Source organism: Paralichthys olivaceus, chromosome 19 (assembly GCF_024713975.1).
Source record: "Paralichthys olivaceus isolate ysfri-2021 chromosome 19, ASM2471397v2, whole genome shotgun sequence".
Taxonomy (NCBI): Eukaryota; Metazoa; Chordata; class Actinopteri; order Pleuronectiformes; family Paralichthyidae; genus Paralichthys; species Paralichthys olivaceus.
The window spans coordinates 7,857,829-7,876,106 of NC_091111.1; the positions used below are offsets into that span (position 1 = coordinate 7,857,829).

The 18,278-nt window shown below is 41.7% G+C and overlaps 1 protein-coding gene across 2 annotated transcripts; it reads left to right on the forward strand.

The window, feature by feature from the left end:
- Positions 1-645: 645 nt before the first annotated feature.
- On the forward strand, positions 646-8,299 carry yy1b (YY1 transcription factor b). 2 transcript variants are annotated; one of them, XM_020091633.2, is made up of 5 exons: positions 646-1,394; positions 2,992-3,142; positions 4,017-4,077; positions 5,950-6,108; positions 7,207-8,299. In XM_020091633.2, exons 1-5 carry the CDS (start codon positions 824-826, stop codon positions 7,387-7,389), a joined length of 1,125 nt encoding a protein of 374 aa, XP_019947192.2. In that variant the 5' UTR covers positions 646-823; the 3' UTR covers positions 7,390-8,299. The 2 variants fall into 2 exon arrangements, with proteins under 2 accessions (XP_019947192.2, XP_019947191.2); XM_020091632.2 differs by having other exon boundaries at positions 676-1,394; positions 2,980-3,142.
- Positions 8,300-18,278: the final 9,979 nt, after the last annotated feature.

The window sequence follows — 18,278 nt, forward strand, 5'->3', positions numbered from 1 at the left end:
CTATGGACATGGAGAATCTATGACAAGGAGCCAGAGATTAATCTGGTGACCAATTGATGTTTTATTTATCTATTTAGTATGTCACCTTGAGGTCATGGGCCATGTTACTAATAATAAAAGAAATAAAATGTTTCTATAAAATGTTATATGTTGAAGTCATGTGCAATATTCAAAAAATAATTAAAGACAATTATAATAACATATTGTATGTTGAGGTCAAGTGCCATACTACTGAAATTTTAAAAAAGTAATAACATATGTCACACATTGAGGTCATGAGCCATATTACTAATATTAAACAATTTATGACATGTCATATGTTGAGTTCACGTACCATATTGCTAATAATAAGAAATAAGAAATTGTAATAACATATGTTGAGGTTATGCACAATATTAGCAATAAGACATTTTATTTGGTGAAAGATTTGTAGGTTTTCCAGTTGTAGATGCTGGTCAATCAAAAAGACCAATCAGCACTAATACCCAAAATTCAATCAATCAATCAATCAGGATCAATGAATACACATTTTATCAAACACATGGATCGGTTGTTGACTGCACTGACTTCTGAAGCTTTTAGAAACACTAGAAACAAACCTAGTGACCATCCTGTCTGTGAGAGATGGCCTCAGACAAGTCTCGCGATGTTTGCGTGTGAGAGCCCATAGTGGCGACGAGAAGTGTGGTGGGCCGGAGAGAGGAGTTGTTGTCGAAGGAGCAGAGACGGAGGAGCAGAGCAGGGGGTGTGTGAGTGTGTTTGCGGGGCCCAACCAGGAGCACAACACGGCGTGAATGAGAGAGGCAAGCTGGCGGGATTCAACATGGCATCCGGAGATACGCTGTACATTGAGACAGACGGCTCGGAGATGCCGGCCGAGATCGTGGAGCTCCACGAGATAGAGGTAGAGACGATACCGGTGGAGACTATCGAGACCACGGTGGTCGGCGGGGATGACGACGACGAAGACGAAGACGACGACGACGACGACGGGCAGCCGATGATCGCGCTGCAGCCGCTGGTCACGGACGACCCCAACTCGATCCACCACCACCACCATCACCACCAGGAGGTGATCCTGGTGCAGACCCGGGAGGAGGTGGTCGGCGGGGACGACTCGGACCTGCACACGGACGGCGGCGGGTTCGAGGACCAGATCCTCATCCCGGTACCGGCTCCGGGGGTGGAGGACGAGTACATCGAGCAGACTTTGGTGACTGTGGCGGGGAAGAGCTCGGTGGGTCGGGTGAAACGGGCAGGCGGCGCCGGTGGGAAGAAAACGGGCAAAAAGAGCTACCTTAGTGGCGTGGAGGCCGGCGGGAGAAAATGGGAACAGAAGCAGGTGCAAATAAAGACACTGGAGGGGGAGTTCTCTGTCACGATGTGGGCATCGGGTAAGTAACGCTGGCCCTGCCGCTTCTGTCAGCTTCGCTGTTAGCCTTTGCATGAGGCCTCGTTGCCTGGGCGTTGTCCTGCTGCACCAGACTAGTTCCTGGAGTGGTCCCGTCGCACCGCCGTGAGAAGCGACGAATATTGCGCGTTTCTCGATGCGGAGCCCCAATGTATCACTCCGAAATGTTTTTGTTTTGAAGGGAGGCCATGTTTTAGGTGTTGCTGGGCGCCGCCATATTCCCAGAGTCTAGTAAGTATGGCGGCGGCCCCGAAAAAATGGCGATAGTCGCGGCCAGGCAGAGATGGCGGCGGTGCTCGGGATAGAGACAGACAGGGTTTGCTGTGTCTCCAGGCCGCACTTCTGAGGCACATTCGCTGCTTACATGCAGCTCATTCACCGCAGAATAGTCACGTTAAGTCTGAAAGCTTAAAATGTGTGAAATATTTGAGCTAGGTGCTATTTAGCCAGTTAATGGTTTAGCAGTTAGCTCCGGGTGCGGGCGGTGCTAGTTAGCCACACAGGCTAGCGTCTGCACCATGCTAGCAGCCTGTGTGATGGTACTGTGTGCACACCAACACTAACCAGCGGCTAATCCAGCATTAGCATTTCGGATTTAATAACATCAGACAACTTGTGTTTTCTGTGATGACTCGTTTTAATAAACTGCTCAATAAGAGAAACTGGTTATTACTGCTAATAAGCCTGTTCACTTTGCACACAGCTAATATCTGTAGCTGTTTTTAGAGTCGAGTCATTTGAATGAGCAGAGACATTTGAATTGAATGATTCAAGGCATTGGCATGTGTTAAGCTGTCGATTATTCAACGTTAATACGTAGTATTAGTAAGTATCAAGTCCAAAATCTGGACTAAAAGAATCAGTAAAGTTAACTATTGTACTCAGCCTAGAAATACTTATAGGTTTGTCCTGTTCACTCAGCTAAAGCAACTTTATATTTGTGTAGCATGTGTTTGTGTTTTTGTGCACAAAGTCAATTCAAAGTTTCCTGCATAATGCATTACAATGTTTTACCATATTTTAGTTACAAAGTCAAAAGTGCAACACTATCTGCAATAGGGAACTATGAACTTATTTTTTTATTATTTATATGTATGGTAATACTCCACATTTTTAGTAATATGTCATATTTTCATGATTCCTCCACAATCATGCAGGCATGTGACTTTTATTATAAAGCAGATCAGAAGTGAATGCAGTTGTTTTTATCCTGATCTGTAGTATAGCACTAATGTCTGTTGAAGAAAGTTTATATTTGTGTGGCAGTTTGTGTTTGTGCACAAAGGTAATTCAAATTGCCCCATATGGTGATTTTCATTTATTGAGAAGAAGACATATTAGTCTCAACATTTGTTTTAATTTAAAAATTTTTAGTGTAAATTATAAACTAAGTAAGTAATTTTCTGAATACATTTGGTGTTTAGATATATTATTAGAGTAACTATACAACAGTAATGTGACTTTAACTGTAACAAATGTTGTGCAGCTGCAGATATTTTCACCCCCCAGGTCTGCAGTTAGGGACACAGTACTGTGTTATCGGTTCAGTCTCTGTAATGTTTTCCTAGATAACAATAAAGACATTGACCATGAGTCGGTGGTGGAGGAGCAGATCGTCGGGGAGAACTCCCCTCCAGACTACTCCGAGTACATGACGGGGAAGAAGCTGCCCCCTGGTGGCATCCCGGGGATCGACCTGTCAGACCCCAAGCAGCTGGCTGAGTTTGCCAGGTGAGTGTGACTCTGTCCCTGCAGAACTGAACCGAGAGTAAATGTGACTGTGGACAACAGCGAGGAATAATTCAAACATATAATGCTATTAATTCAAATGAAATTAAATGAAGGGGGTGACATTTTGTGTACAAAGATGGCTCTGGTACAATTGTCAGAGATTGTGTTGCCAAAAAATGGCATGTTCATTTTTGGTGTAGCAACAGTTTTTTTATTACATTTTTTAAACCAAGATCACTTATGAAAACAAAAAGTAAGAATAAGTAAAACATATGTCTACTGTATGTGTGTAGTATTTTGTGTGCCAGGTATACTATTGATAGGACCTCATAATAAAAGAGCACAAATCTAGATGTATATTCTGTTGTTAATTTAGTAAAATATAAACAAATAATCACCAGGATTTGTCATTGTCCGTCTAGACACTTTCATTAATGATTATTCATCCAATTATTTTGTCATTTAATAGTTTAGTCTTTTAAAGTGTCAGTAAATACTCGAATAAAAGATGCCCTTTCTAAATTGATTTTGTGCAATCAGAAGTTAATAGCTCACAGGGAAAAGAAGCAATAACCAATACATTTAGACAAGGATATGAATATTATTAAAATATGTTGTTTTGGCATTTATTTGTCTTGTAAGTGTCAATCAGTTAAACGGAAAGCAGAGTTTTTTTCCCACTGTTGAAATGTCGAGCAGCGATATAGCTACTGCAGCATACACCTCTCACTGGAACTTGTTTTTGATAACTAAGAAACTCAACATTGAACTCCCAGTAGCTAACATGGGTGCGTGTGATGATGGGATGGCATTGAAACATGTGTTTATTTGTGTTTGTTAAAACTCCTCACCATGTCCCTTTTATTCCAAACAGAATGAAACCCAGGAAAGTCAAAGAGGACGACGCTCCCCGGACGATAGCTTGCCCTCATAAAGTGAGTCTGATGACATTTTCCCTGAACAAACATTACCACCACTTAACCATGATATGAGTTAATTGTTCCTAACAAGGTTAAGAGTCTCACATTGTGGCTTTTGGTGTAATTGAAAAACGAAAGACAACTGCTATTTAAGCATTAGAACTGCACTTAAGTGTTGTAATGTTCATGTACTCAGGAGAACAAACAGGCTTCATCTGAGCTCTACCCATTCAGCTCATATAAAGGCTTTTGATCTCAATGAGTCATCTGCTATTTGAGTGAAGCTGGTAACAGAACATTAACACTTCAGAGGAGAATGAAGCATGATTCTCTTATTTTCAGGGTTTAAACTTGATTTAAATTTAAAGTGATATAAAATATTGAGGAAACATAACATCACAGTGGATAGAAAAAAATATGATTTTTGTATGAATTTCTCATAAATATGGTTCATCAAAGTTATAATTATGAACAAACTCAACCTATTTTTACTAACACGTGAATCGATGTGTTATTCAATCATACATTATTCATAGATTCATGGTGTAATTTGAGGCTAATGACCAATAATAGCTTATTGGAGTCAGTAGTTCATAAACCTGAGGTCAAATCAATGAAACCAGATTGGAGGTTAGTGTTACTTCAACATAGAAAAACATGTGAACATTTTCAGTTTTCTGTTTATGAGAAGCATCTAATGATGTGAACGGTGCCTTGCAGGGAAGAGCTCTCAGAGGACTCATGATCAAGAAACGTTGATTTGCATGAAGCTGGAAATGTTTACGAAGTTGTCTCAGACAGTTTAGATATTCATCAGTCCACAGTCAGACAAATTGTCTGTAAATAGAGATGATTTAGTTCTGTGGCTGCACCCCTTAGAAGAGGACACCCAGCTGAGAGGACTCCAAAGACACTGCAGGATAATCAGTGACATTATAAACAACTCGAGAGGGTGCTGTAAACAAAGCAATGTGTTTTCCACACCTGAATTTATACGTCATGTCCTGCCTCCTGCGTGCTCTACCACGGAATGTCTTGCTGCGTTCATTTGTGAAAGGCTACTGTCCGAAATGTCTGGACATGTGGCTTAAGATGGACTTGTTTAGAAAGAACGTATATCACTAAAACATCGTCCAAATGGTGAGGTACGGCCGAGGGAGCACCATTTTTCAAGGCTGCTTTGCTGTGTCTTGGCCTGTGGAGCTGTGCACCTTTGAAGGGGAAAATGAATTCCTATATTTATCAAGGTCTTTTACAGGGTTCTGTCTGCCTGCCAGCTGAAATTCAGTAGAAGCTGCGTTATTCAGCAGGACAATGACTGAACCGTGAATAAATCTACTAAAGAACGACATCAAACAAAGAAAACCCGCCTGCTGGAGTGTCCCAGTCAGAGCCCAGACTTTAACCTGATACAGATGCTGTGAAATGAGCTCAGACAGCAGCTCACACCAGACATACTCTGAACATGTCAGAGCTGAAGCAGCTCTGTTGGAAGAACAGTCCAAAACTCCTCCTGAACATTGTGCAGGTCTGATCTGCAGTTACAGAAAAAAGAGCTTGTGTGATGTTAATTCTACCAAAGGAGGTTTCCACCACTTAGTGAATCCAAGGGTGCACTCAATTTTTCCACCAGCGCTATGAATGATTAAAGAGTGCTTTCAATAAAGACACAAAAGATTCTAATTGTCATTAGCATATTGTGTTTTCTGTACTTTTGATTAGATGAGCATCAATTCACGTTTAATAACCAAATTGTTCAGAAAACCAGTTTGTTCTTTGTTTTTCCTTCCACTGCACATGTATTAATATAGAAGCAAAAACCTTCTGTTGCCCAACTTCAGAGTTTACAACCCTGTTGCAAACCTATTTTGTCTTTTTTCTCCCCAGGGCTGCACAAAAATGTTCAGGGATAATTCAGCCATGAGGAAGCATCTCCACACCCACGGACCCCGAGTGCACGTCTGCGCCGAGTGTGGCAAGGCCTTTGTTGAGAGCTCCAAACTCAAACGTCACCAACTCGTTCACACGGGGGAGAAACCGTTCCAGGTCGGTAACATCACACTCCCCTCCATTAATAGATCCACTTGCAACTATTTTTACATGATAAGCTCATTCCAGTTTGGGAACATAAGAAACGCTGACTTTTTGGGTTCAGAAAGAACACCCACCCTGTACTAAATGCATTAAAACTAGTTAACTTTGTCTGTGTTACTTATTGGCCCAGAATTTACATGAACTCAGAGTTTAAGAATACACTCAAAGGTTAATTGCTAATTATTTGAATTTACTCTCTGTAATTACTGTGAAGTCAGTGAAGATTAAATATTTTGGCGAGTGTTTCTGATGGGTAAATAAGGCCTTTTGAGTTTCACCCCCATAATTACAGCTGCCATGTCTGTCCAGCTTTCTGTTGCTGCACATGTACAATTATATTTATTCTAATTTATTATGAGAATGTGTTGTTTTTGAAACAACTGACCAAAACAGACACATCATTGACTGACAATTTTTGTCATGTAGAATGACTAGAAGATTTTAATGCTGTAGCATAGCTAGTTAATCGTAATCATTTATAATAACCACTGGCTTGTAATTTAAAATGAGAATATTGCAGAATAATCTAATATATGTTTTATATTCCTACACACATGATATGATCCTAAAATACTGGGATTAAGCCGCATGTCTCAGGTGAAAAGTCAGCATCTTAATCAACTGATGTCAAACAACAAATTATATTGTTCTTGTGTAAAACATAGACAGTATTATTATTATAGATATAATACAGATAAATATAAGATCAAACTGGTTTCTTCAAACATAACTGTGTTGGTTTTGTTGTTTATGTTTTTAAGCAGTTTTCACTTTTAACACGTCATGAAAAAAGGATTTTTGGATGGGGACTAAATATGTGTTTGGCAAACCTAGTATTATTTTTGGTATCGTTGGCTGGAGTGCAAACTTTCCAGAATAGAGACAGAGCTGTGAGGCAGTGCTCTGGAAGTGACGGGCAAATACTACTCACTTTTTTTTTGTGACCTCACAAGCGTAGTGTAGTAGGTATTTGATGTGGGGAAGAAGTTTATCAAAGTCCGATGTCACACTCATGGAAAACAACACTCCCGTTCCTTTCTTTTCTTATAGTGTACATTCGAAGGCTGTGGTAAAAGGTTTTCTCTGGACTTCAACCTGCGCACACACGTGCGGATCCACACTGGAGACCGACCCTACGTCTGCCCTTTCGACGGCTGCAATAAGAAGTTCGCCCAGTCAACCAACCTAAAGTCTCACATTCTGACACATGCCAAAGCCAAAAACAACCAATGAGAACCCGTCCACCAGCGTCAAGCCACACAGACGAAAAAAAGAAGAGCATCCTAGCGGCACACCTCTTTTGAAGATGGAATGAAAAGCTTGAGACTTAATTGATTTATATTACAAAATGTGACTTTATAAAAAAGAAACACTGAAAATCAGCTAGTTTTCCTGCGCCCCCCCTTTCTTCTGCTGTCTTATTGGATGAGGAACACAGTGACTATTCCCCAAACCCGGCCAACACGCTCCCTTTTGTTGCTCCAGTGGCGCTCAGCTGCCAGAAGATGGAACTCATGGACACACATCAGAGACTTATTTTTACCAGAGTGAGCAGAGAAGCAGTGATCCTTTAGTATCTTATTTTCTCGCATAGCTTTTATTTTCCTCGAGTGTGCATATTGTACACTTACTCAGGCTATGTTTAGTAAGGTGGTGATTTTATTTTATTTTTCTCCTGCATTATGAGAACTTACCTACGATACAAAACGGCCTCAACCCGTCTCACATGTATGAGAAGTAAAAAAAAAAAACAGCTGTTATGTTTGCTTTCCATACCCTCTTTGGTTGTACTTTTCTCTAACCACAAAATAACCTTGTATACTTGTATTGTATGGCTGTATTAAAATTACGTAGACATAGATAGAGGTGTGATTTAAAGTGTTAACCAATTTAAACTTTTAGTCATGAGTTGCTTTATATTTTCTATGAATTGTCTTTACACAGATGAATGGGTAATATAAACTTACTCTGTCTCATTTAAAGTATCTGAAGCGTACATTGAACTGACTGCAAGACCATCACTTTCTTTGTTAGAATGTAATGTACAGATGAAGTCAACCATTTACTTCCTTTGTTGATATTTACACCCATGTATCTCAACTGCCCACAATAAAATGGGTCATTGCAACCCTGTCAAAATACACTAAGTTATTACTCAGTGTATCTTTTTGATAAACTACTGATACTCTTCATTTTATCAATGTAGAATATGTGTTCCAAAAATGCTCTGGCTCCAGCTTCATCATATATAACAGATATAAATGTCTGATGAAATATATTTTATACAAAAAACATGATGCAAAAGCCGCACAATGGAAACACAACCACAATGGATGTGAGTGACAATGGATGTTGACAATGAAACGAGCAGCAAGTGAGTGGTTGTTTATGAAAGTTCAGTCAAGCCAGTCGCTACTTACAATGCGATGCTTGTGTATTTGAGGTTTTTTCGGTACAGGTGCTTGAAGTAGCTAGACAGGAAGAATGCATGGTTGTGTTGTATTTTTTCAGTTGTGTTGTCCCTTTTGCATTCATGTTGTTTGACCTTTCTGCCACCGTATTTAAGCTCTGCTGTATAAGAAAATAATTTGCTGATTGATCAATAATGAAAGTGATATACATGATTTTCTAGTTGAACTTATTCATAATTCGCTCAGGACAGAAAACTGCCAAATTGCAAATGTTTTAACACAAAACACTTACACATGCATTTCCCTAACCTCAAATTAATTTGACTTTCATTTCCCCACTTCACTTTGAAAGCAGTGCACTTTGTCAGTGTGCTCTCAGATATTAGAATCTACAGCGACTTCACTCCCATGCACATGAAGATGTCAACATTGGTAGAAATATGATATCTTGGGAGTGATTTGTACTGAATTGACTCAAACATACAGAAAATCCCTCCATTGAATCTTCCTACGCATGCATATAATTAAAAAACGTAACTCTTCTCAACAACAAAGTCAAGTTTCAGTCTTTGTATTTAACCCAGAAAAACAAACTTTTAGTGAAAGCTGCCTCAGCTCGGTGGGATTTCTCTCCTTCCTTCTGGGGTCCACGCTTGCAACATTTTTTAAGTTTTCACAATAAGTCCCTTCCTCTTTTTCTGCTCAGCCAAGCAGGATTAGCACAAAGTGTCGACCTCAGCACCTTGGTAAGATCCTGCTCTTTGCTTCTGATCCTGGTCATCCTGCACCCGCTCCTGCTGCCCCCTACAGGCAGCAAAATCTAACGACCTGGACCGGCCTGGAGACAGTGCTGTCCATGGTGCTGAAACCCATAGCCAACAACAACAGCAGGCCTCTGTCTGTGTGTGTGTGTGTGTAGTAAAGGGCTGTTTGAAGAGTTTTCTGTTCAGTCTTTCTTTTGTGACATCCCCTGTCGCCAGTGTCCATCACAGGGAACGATCCAACGAGGCGAAAGAAAAACAAAAAGGGAACTGTGTAACTTTGAATTTCTGCTGAGGAAAAAAAATTGATTCGGCTCAAGTACGTTCTTGATGTTTTATTGGATTTTTTAGACTCTAAACAGCTCGGTCCCGCTGCTTGAAATTCAGGAGCAGGCGCACGTTTTCCTTTACTTGAGACCAACTTTGACTGGTGCGATGCCATCCGCACCGTGTGTGTATGTGAAGACTGATTCAGGCATGATTCCACTTGCTTTGTTTTCTTTGAGAGGGAGCATTTATTCCTCAGATTGGTTGTTTTGATTGACAAAGGCAGAGGAGAGTAAATGTGCTACTTGTTATGCAGCTGAAGTCTGTCAAGCCTCCAACACCTGCTCTCTTTCAGATGCTTATTTCATTATAGCTTCTCTCTCCCAGGAGTCAAGGCACTTGTATCGCTTTTTTCTCTCTCTTTTTTCAATTTTTAAAATCCTCTGCTGTGTGTTTACCTGGATGTTATTCCCCTTTATCTCTCTCTGTCTCCGCTTTGGCCAAGTCTCAGCTTATTTGCAGCCGAGTGTGATCTCACCTACGATCTCGACGCCTGGAATTTCTTTCATTAGTTTGTTTCTTTCTCTCTCTTTCTCTGTGGCAGGAATCAAACACAGGTTTATCACAGTGAAGCATACGGGGCCGCCTCAGCAGGAAGATACCCACAGTTTGCTGCGCTAAACCCCTTCATCTGTAAGTGGAGACTAAATCAGGAAATCCGCGCAGATCAACCCCTCAGCCCCTCCACTCTTCATTATTTATTTTACATTTCTTAATAACGCTCCTGCCGCAGGGATCTTTCCCTCGCTTGTGATCTGCTTGTCAAGAGCTGCCTTTCGTAGTCCTGTGGTGTGAGATGTAAATAAATCCTCAGGCAAACAATCACCAGAGTAAACACAATATTATATAAGCTCCATCCAACATTAATTTAGTCTTTTATTTGTTTAAATCTACATAAATTAAATGTTTCATCCTATAAAACTCTATTCTGTAAATATGGAGTTGTACAAATGGGCTATAATTTGTCTAAATCCTTGGTTATAAACCCTGTCAGTTAGTGCAGATGTGTTTAACCCGTCCATTGCTCTAACACACAGTCAAATTAATGGTAACACATACAGGACATTATAATTCAATTTGATATTTTCTGTAAATTTTATTTGATCTAATCTACAAGTCAAATCTCTGATTTTAAATCAGCTCTAGACGTGTTTAAATCTACTGAAGTGCCCCCTTTTTTGCAGTGGGCATAGACAGAGATGCTATTTCCATGCAGAAAATATGTTGCCAAGGTAACAGAGGAGAGAGTGAGAGTGTGTGAGTGTGTGTGTGTGTGTGAGAGAGAGAGAGAGAGGCTGAGATACCCCCTGAATACCAGGACTGCCACTGCAGACGTAAAGCACAATGCTCCACCCCGCATGTCAGCATCGCTCCAGCAGAATTCCAACCCATGTACGACGCTCGTTACAGATCTGAAGCCCCGGTCTGCAAACTCTTAAAATGTCAGGACAATTTTATTCCCGTTTTTCCCATCGAAGTGACACGACGCAGAACAGTGGGCTGTTATTCATCTTTTACTTTTCTGTGCTATCTTCATCTCACCTCTGGTCCCCTCATCAGCCCCGTTTCTCCGCAACTCTGTCTCCACCTTCAGTGCCTACTACCTGCAGTCTGCATTCAACTCTTTACCTCTATTGCATCTTCATCCTCTCTCTCTGTCTGCACACCTGTCTCCTCTCATCCTCTCTCTGTGTCTGTCAAGCTCAGATTTGCTTGATTGACATGGCCTTAATTAAATACACTGCTGTCAAAACAGCTTGTACGAGGTTTGCAATACAAATTTAACCTTCAAAATGTAAGAAATAGATAAGACAGAAATAGATGTGCACATTCCTGACTTAAATACATACAATATACACTCATCAATCACCATCCATGTCAACAATCAGTTATTTTTACTGTGTTATATTATGTTATTTATCATGTGAAAAGTAGTTTTTCATTTTCAAATGTGAGGATTTGCTGAGATTCTCTGTTGCAAATCATTATAAATTTCATCAGGTTTCATCAGTTGGTAGGAAAAACAGCTAAACTAACAAATCGAGAGACATTGATGTGCATTTTTCACTTTTTCCTGACACGTAATGGAACTCAGTAGAGCACAAACCTCCACCAAGGCCCAACAGTCCACTTCAATTCAACCACACCGCATCAAATTGCACACACTCAAAGATGTCAGTCCCGTAAATGGGTCTGATTCATCCACATCCATGAATTGTTCACTGGGATATTAGTGAAAATGTCAATAAACTCCCTGTCACGCAATGTTACTGAAAGTGAGAAAAAAAACTGCTGGTCCGCACCAATTTTATTGGGTTCTTCCCTGACACACAACACATCCTTCCACCAAGTCTCATGATAACCCACCCGGTAGTTCATGTGTAATGCTGCTCACTAACCAACAAACAAAACAAGGTGCTTTTATTTTATTTACTTCATTACAATACATTGAGGTACATCTCATGTATTTATGTTTTTTTTCCCCTAATGCAATATTTTATAAAATAAAAAGGAGTAGACTAAAGCAGTGGCTCCACACCTCCACATACTTGTCATGTCCACCTTACAGTATGTTTCCTTCTTCTCCTCTGAGTACATTTTGCTGCTGTAACCAGTTCAGTTTGACTTGAGCTTCTGAATGCAATTGCTATTTTTACTTATGTAAAGCATGTGACCCCACATTAATGAAAATATAGTTACTTGGAGCCCTTCTTCAATATAATATAATTTAGTCTTTATACAAGCTGCAGTGCTGAGTCAGTGTTGAGATTCTGTTTCCTCTGTGTTGCCAGGTTATTGTCCACACTTCTGTTCACTCTGTATTCAGTGTTTTTCAGTTTAGCTTTGAGTTTTCTTTATGTTTTCGTTGCAGACGGCCAAAGATTGATGTACTGCTTTTTTTTGCTTCAAGTTGTATAGTCCATATTGAAATATGGCAGCTTCCCTTTGAATTTAATTCGTTTTACTTGTTTGTGTGTGTTTTTTGTGAAGCATTTTATGAGTAGTACCACATAAATAGCAAATTATTATTTTATATACTGTTTTATTATATTTTATAATAAGGCTCAGATTATTTTTTTACAAACTTGATTTCATTTTATTCTAAATTTTATACTCCTATATTTTGTATTACTATATGTATTTCATCTCTGTATATTTCCGTTCTTTGCTGGAACAACAATAAAACACCCAATTTCCCCCTTGAGCAGTAAAGTATTTTAGATTCTGTTATATTATTATTATTATTATTATTGTTTCTCTCCCTTCTTCTTTACGCCATACGTCAATCACAAATCAACCTTTATTTTGATCAACGCTTAATTTCAGGATCCTTGTCACGTCCCCACACTTCTCTGCACACCGCCGCTAAAGTGGAAGTTGAAAAAAAGACCTTGGCCATCGCATCTACATTTCAAATCAGTGACTGTATAGGGCTTTGATTGCCCTACACTTCGCAAACGATGTAGAGCTGGTTAGATCAAACAACCTTTAAAGGCTTCTTTATGAAGAGCCACCTGACATTCTCAATTTTACCCACCCTGCCTCTGTCCCGCTGGCTGCATCTGATGACAACTGATCAAACAGCAGCTACAGGGCCACTGCGATGTTATTTTCTGTCCATATCCCCACGCGTGCTGGCGTGTATGCCGTATATGGCCAATTAGTGTGGAATTCGTGTTAAATGTGACACTGTAGTTTGATATCTCAACTCAACAGGCGTGCTCAGATGAAATCATTCAGAGCAATAAACAGAATTAGCACTCAGATAAGGAGTCAATTCCCAGTATGAGCTAGTTATGAAAGCCGCGGAACAATGCAGATTTCAGTGTGAGGACGGAGAAATGATTTCAGCTGTGGCCGAGAGGAAAAGCAGGCATGCGTGCAGGAGTATGTAATAGTTTGGTACCGCCTAGTTTCTGTGCGATGATGTGGCCCATGACCTCTCAATAGCTTCCTATCCTCCATTAGGCCTACCAGAAGCCTGAAGCGATAACAAGATTAGCATAAGCACTTTTAGTAAGTCACTGTGAAAGGGATCCTTAAAGAGGCTTAAACTGTCCCCCCCTTCACCGGCAGCTGATACATAGTTGGGAGCTGGCTGGCACATCTGTCTAGCTGCCGCACTGTTCTCTCTGTGATTTCTAACACAGCCAAATCAATGTGAGATCCATCATTGGGGGACTCTCAGTGCACAGGCGGAGAGCAAACCACAGACAGGGAGCAAATCACTTCTATGGCCGATAGCAGCTATCAGGCAAATGGGCAGAAAATGGTTCCTAATGGTGCCTGGTATGTCTGGTGTAAGCTGCAACCAGCCTCTTTGTCGTCCATCACCCCTGGAGCATATGTAACTGAGAGAAGGAGCAGAGAGGAAGAGGAGGGAGCATCTGTTTGTGCAGCGTGGGAACCCCTCAGGGGGTGCGGCGCGATAATCTGGGTTCATGTCAAAACCATATCTGGTGTCTGGTGCTGCCGAGATGACGCCATGTCATTTAGTGGAAGTCACTCCGTCAGCTTGCCTGGTGTGTGGCCTCCACTCTCTAATGGGACCTCAAAAAACTCTCCATCATTTTCTGCGCGTCTGTGTCTGGGGCTTTGTCGAAATCCTGTCGGTAATTGAGGTCGTAGTTGACTCAAAAAGCTGAAGTCATAAAAAATTAATGTCTCCGAACTCTCCTGAATCGGCAAAACCAGGCACAGGAGAACGCCGCTACAATTAACTTTGTTGCAGAACAACTTGGCGTCACTGGTTATCAGCTTCAGTCGTGAGTTAGATGAGATGGTAACAGTTGGTGCTGAGTAAACAAGGAAGTCTTTAGGTTTGACAATTTCAATTATCTCGCCCCTGCCCAGACTGCTGTTTTCCCAGAAACAGTGATCACATTCACTATTAATGAGCCATGATGTTCATCCTGGACCCATTTACTCCCCTCAATAATGCATACTCTTCGGAATTGCCTGTGCATATTTTACACTGTGTCCCCCCCTTCCCCTGAGAGGAATATCACTGGTGTTTTGGTCCCATTTGCTATCTGGCCCCGGGCCCTCTCTCTCTGTGTACTCCCAGGGATAATACTTGCCAGGGATACAATGTCTCATGTGTGACTCTCTGACTAAGACGGCATGCTGCGTGGAGATAATGAAACATCGAGCTGCAGCACGCGGAGCGAAAGGTGCTAACACACTTGTTGAGGGACCTCAGTCTTCTTCAATTAAACATTCCTATTACTCTCGGCTCTAACTGCGATTCTAATGGGCTCTTCAGTTTGTTCAAACAGGCTCAACGATCTCTTTAAATAAGACAGTTGACCACAAATTGGACACATCAATGCACCCGATGTGATTTCCCCCCCACATCGTGATTGTCATTAAAAGCAGGCAATTGTGGTATTGAAGGCCATGTTGGTTTAAGTGCGACGCTGTCGAGGGACTTCCTGTCAGAACCGAAGGAAACTCATACAAAAGAATGAAAAGCCCATTAGCGCTGATGACCCAAAATTTATTTAATCAGTGGAACATTGATGCTCGTGTTGAAAAGAGAAAAGGAAAAGGCTCCGACCCTGGTGCATTCCAGCAGCATATCAAATCAGCCCAGACTGACAGGGGCCAGCCCACAGTTTGAACATAAACTACATGGCAGCCCCCAAAAAGTGAAGCCAAAGTGCCTCGATTGCCACCTGGTGGCTGGCTGCAGATCAGGACATAATTCCCGCCTCCTCTATGTTGAGTGAATGGGACATGGACCAAACTGAAAGAGACATCAAATATATTTTTCTTTTAGTTCTTGTCACACTGATGTTTGTGTATATGTTTTAGTAGTTTGGTTTTATTTCCTTATTTCATGCTATGAAAATTAGGTGAAATGTCATGATTGAAAGCTGAGACTGACCTGCAATAGGTCAAGCGTATGTCTTGGCATGATCCAGGTACTACTGTGAGTCCATCCCTCGGTCATTACTGTGCAGACTTCTAGCTGTTTCAACGTGGATCCCTCTGCGTACAACATATCCCAGGAATCGTTGTGCTTCGGTGACAAACCATTTTTCAAAGAGGTAATGTGCCGGCAAGCAATTAAATGTCCAGTGCTTGAATATCATGCTTAATTCTTAGCAAACAGCCAATGGTAAAAAAAACAAAGGGCATACAAACTATCTCCTCCAATCACATTGCAGTTCTGTTGCTAGGTGATAGTGGTAAGGGCGAGACAAGCTGGTGTCTCATTTCGGTTTGGCCTTCACGGTCTACCCAGCCCACGAAGACCGCCTCCTTTGTGGTCTTCCAAAGTATGCAGCCCCTGAATTGAGACACAGCCCACAACCTTCCAAATGCGCAAGATGGCAGCATTCTTATCCAAGATATTTTGGCTTCATTTTTTTAATAGTGGGAGGAAGTGGAGACACAGCATCCATTTTCTATGGATGTCTGTTTGTGGAAGGCAGGTCATGATTGGCAGGTCGAGCTCTCAAGTGGGCAAGCAGGTGGGAGGTTGTTGGTGGTGGGGGAGGTCAGAGGTGCTGTTCAGGAGCATGGTGAGACTATTACAGTTGATGCAAGAGACAGTAGAGAGGAGGGAGGGAGGGTAGCCAGACAGAGGAAACATGACGGGGGTTTGGAAAGCAGGTCAGGCCTCTGCAATGTTGTGAAGGGGAGCATCTGGTTCTGGTTTTGGTCGCAGGGCTCTGCGTTGTGCCGCTCGCTGCCTTCACCTCCAGCAGAGGCCTATCACCCCACATTCAACCCATCCCGCCCCACCCCATCACCCTCTGTGTGAAGGTGAACTGAATATCGAGGAGCCAGAGGCTGCACGGCTGGCTTTACAAAGGATGTTCTTTTCTCTGTCTCCTGCACTCCTCTTTCAGTTTCACTCTGCATTCTCTCTCATTCTCCGCTCCCCGTGCCATCTTCCTCTCGTCTCCTTTTCTCCTTCTCTGAGCTGTCTCGCTTTCTTCTCCGCACCTCTTGCTCCCTCTTTATTTCTTCATCCTCACCCCTGCCTCCCTGCCTCCAACCCTCCTTGACGTATTTGTTTCACGAAAAAAGACCTCCATATACTCCTCTAAGCTTCGCCTCCTCTTGTTCTCTCTCTCTCTCTCTCTCTCTCTCTCTCTCTCCCCCTCTTCTGAAATGCATCTATTATTAACACACACTTCTGGCTCTTGCCAAAGACTGAATCAAGGTTCAGGCCAAGCATTTTAATCACCCATAATGAGGAGGAAATAATGAATAAAAGTCCTTGATTCTAGCCTGTTTGGGTGACAGCAATTAATTTATGTCTTGCGTACTGTATGTGCAACTCATCTTAACAGGTTTACCCTGCATAAAATTGAATTTCTAACCAATACTCTGCTTCCCTCAAGCTTTCACGCAGGGAGAAAAATACCAGAGCATGTATACAAAAAATCAATCCGACAGCATCCATGCACCAAACTACAGAATGGATCAGAGCTTGTATTCCAGCAGATAATGCACACCGTGTCAGTGCTGCTATCAGGCTGACGTTACTGTAACTGTAGAATTAGTTGTGCATGGGCTCCCACTGTGGAGCTTGTGTGTAACTTCTCCTGCGGCAGGTTCCTGCAGTGGCGGCTGACGTCCGAGGGCAGAGGCACAACATTGTCAGTCAAGCAGAGATTCATAGGTAAGAAGTGCCCCCTGGTCTAACAAACTAATTCAAGGGAAAACACAAAATGCAAGAGCCACATAAAGGAAACACAACGGAGGTGAGCAACAATGGATGTTGACAATCAAACGAGCAGAGTTACTGAGTCAAGGAAAACCTATATAAGTCAGACGTGCTCATTTCATCGTCAATATTAGTTGTTACTCATTTCTGATATGGTTTTGTGTCCATTGTTTGGCTTTTTCATTCATGTTGTGGCTTTTGAAGTTGTGTTGTGGCTTCTGCATTCATTTTGTAACTTCTGTATTCATGTTGTGGCTTTTGCAGTTGTTTTGGGGCTTTTGCATTGATGTTGTGGCTTTTACAGCAATGTTTTGGCCTCTGTGGTCATGTTGTAACTTTTGCAGTTGTTTTGTGGCTTTTACATTCATGTTGTGGCTGTTGCACTTGTGCTGAGGCTTTACGGTCATGTTTCCAGTAATGCGTTTGTGTGAGACGTCTCTACCGTAGTTCCTGACGTGCAGGGGGAAAGTTCACAAGGCGAGGTGAAAATAAGATAAAAATGAGTGTGTCCCTTTTATCACTGGTTTATTTATACTGGTAAACATCAAACAGAAACAACAGCAAAATCAAGAGCTGGCGTCCTTCCATACGTATGATTATCGTTTCTCTTACATCAACAAGTTCATTTACAATGGTTGTCATCGTCAGTAAGTAAAAAAAATGGAAATGAACCACGCCTCTGGCTGGCGTCCTCTGGTAATATCAGATTACCTCGCTGCACCTGTCACGTCGTCCATGTAAGTTCAATTGTTGCTCAAATCGATCAGACAGGAATCCTTTTGGAGTAGTCTTTATGTAATTATGTGATAAAAATGTATCGATTCAAACCGGAGGGCAGTATTAGGCTGAGTCGACTTGTGCCACAAATATGCTGCATTGTGCTGCGTCTGGGAGTGTTGGTGAAGAGAAGATGGAGCCCTGTCTGTCTGTCAACTACAT

Bases quoted from the DNA above. Each gene is read 5' to 3' on its own strand.
- yy1b (XM_020091632.2), top strand. From the start codon at position 824: ATGGCATCCGGAGATACGCTGTACATTGAGACAGACGGCTCGGAGATG. The intron at 3,143-4,016 runs GTGAGTGTGACT...TATTCCAAACAG, and splicing joins CAGCTGGCTGAGTTTGCCAG to AATGAAACCCAGGAAAGTCA. The intron at 4,078-5,949 runs GTGAGTCTGATG...TTTTCTCCCCAG, and splicing joins CGATAGCTTGCCCTCATAAA to GGCTGCACAAAAATGTTCAG.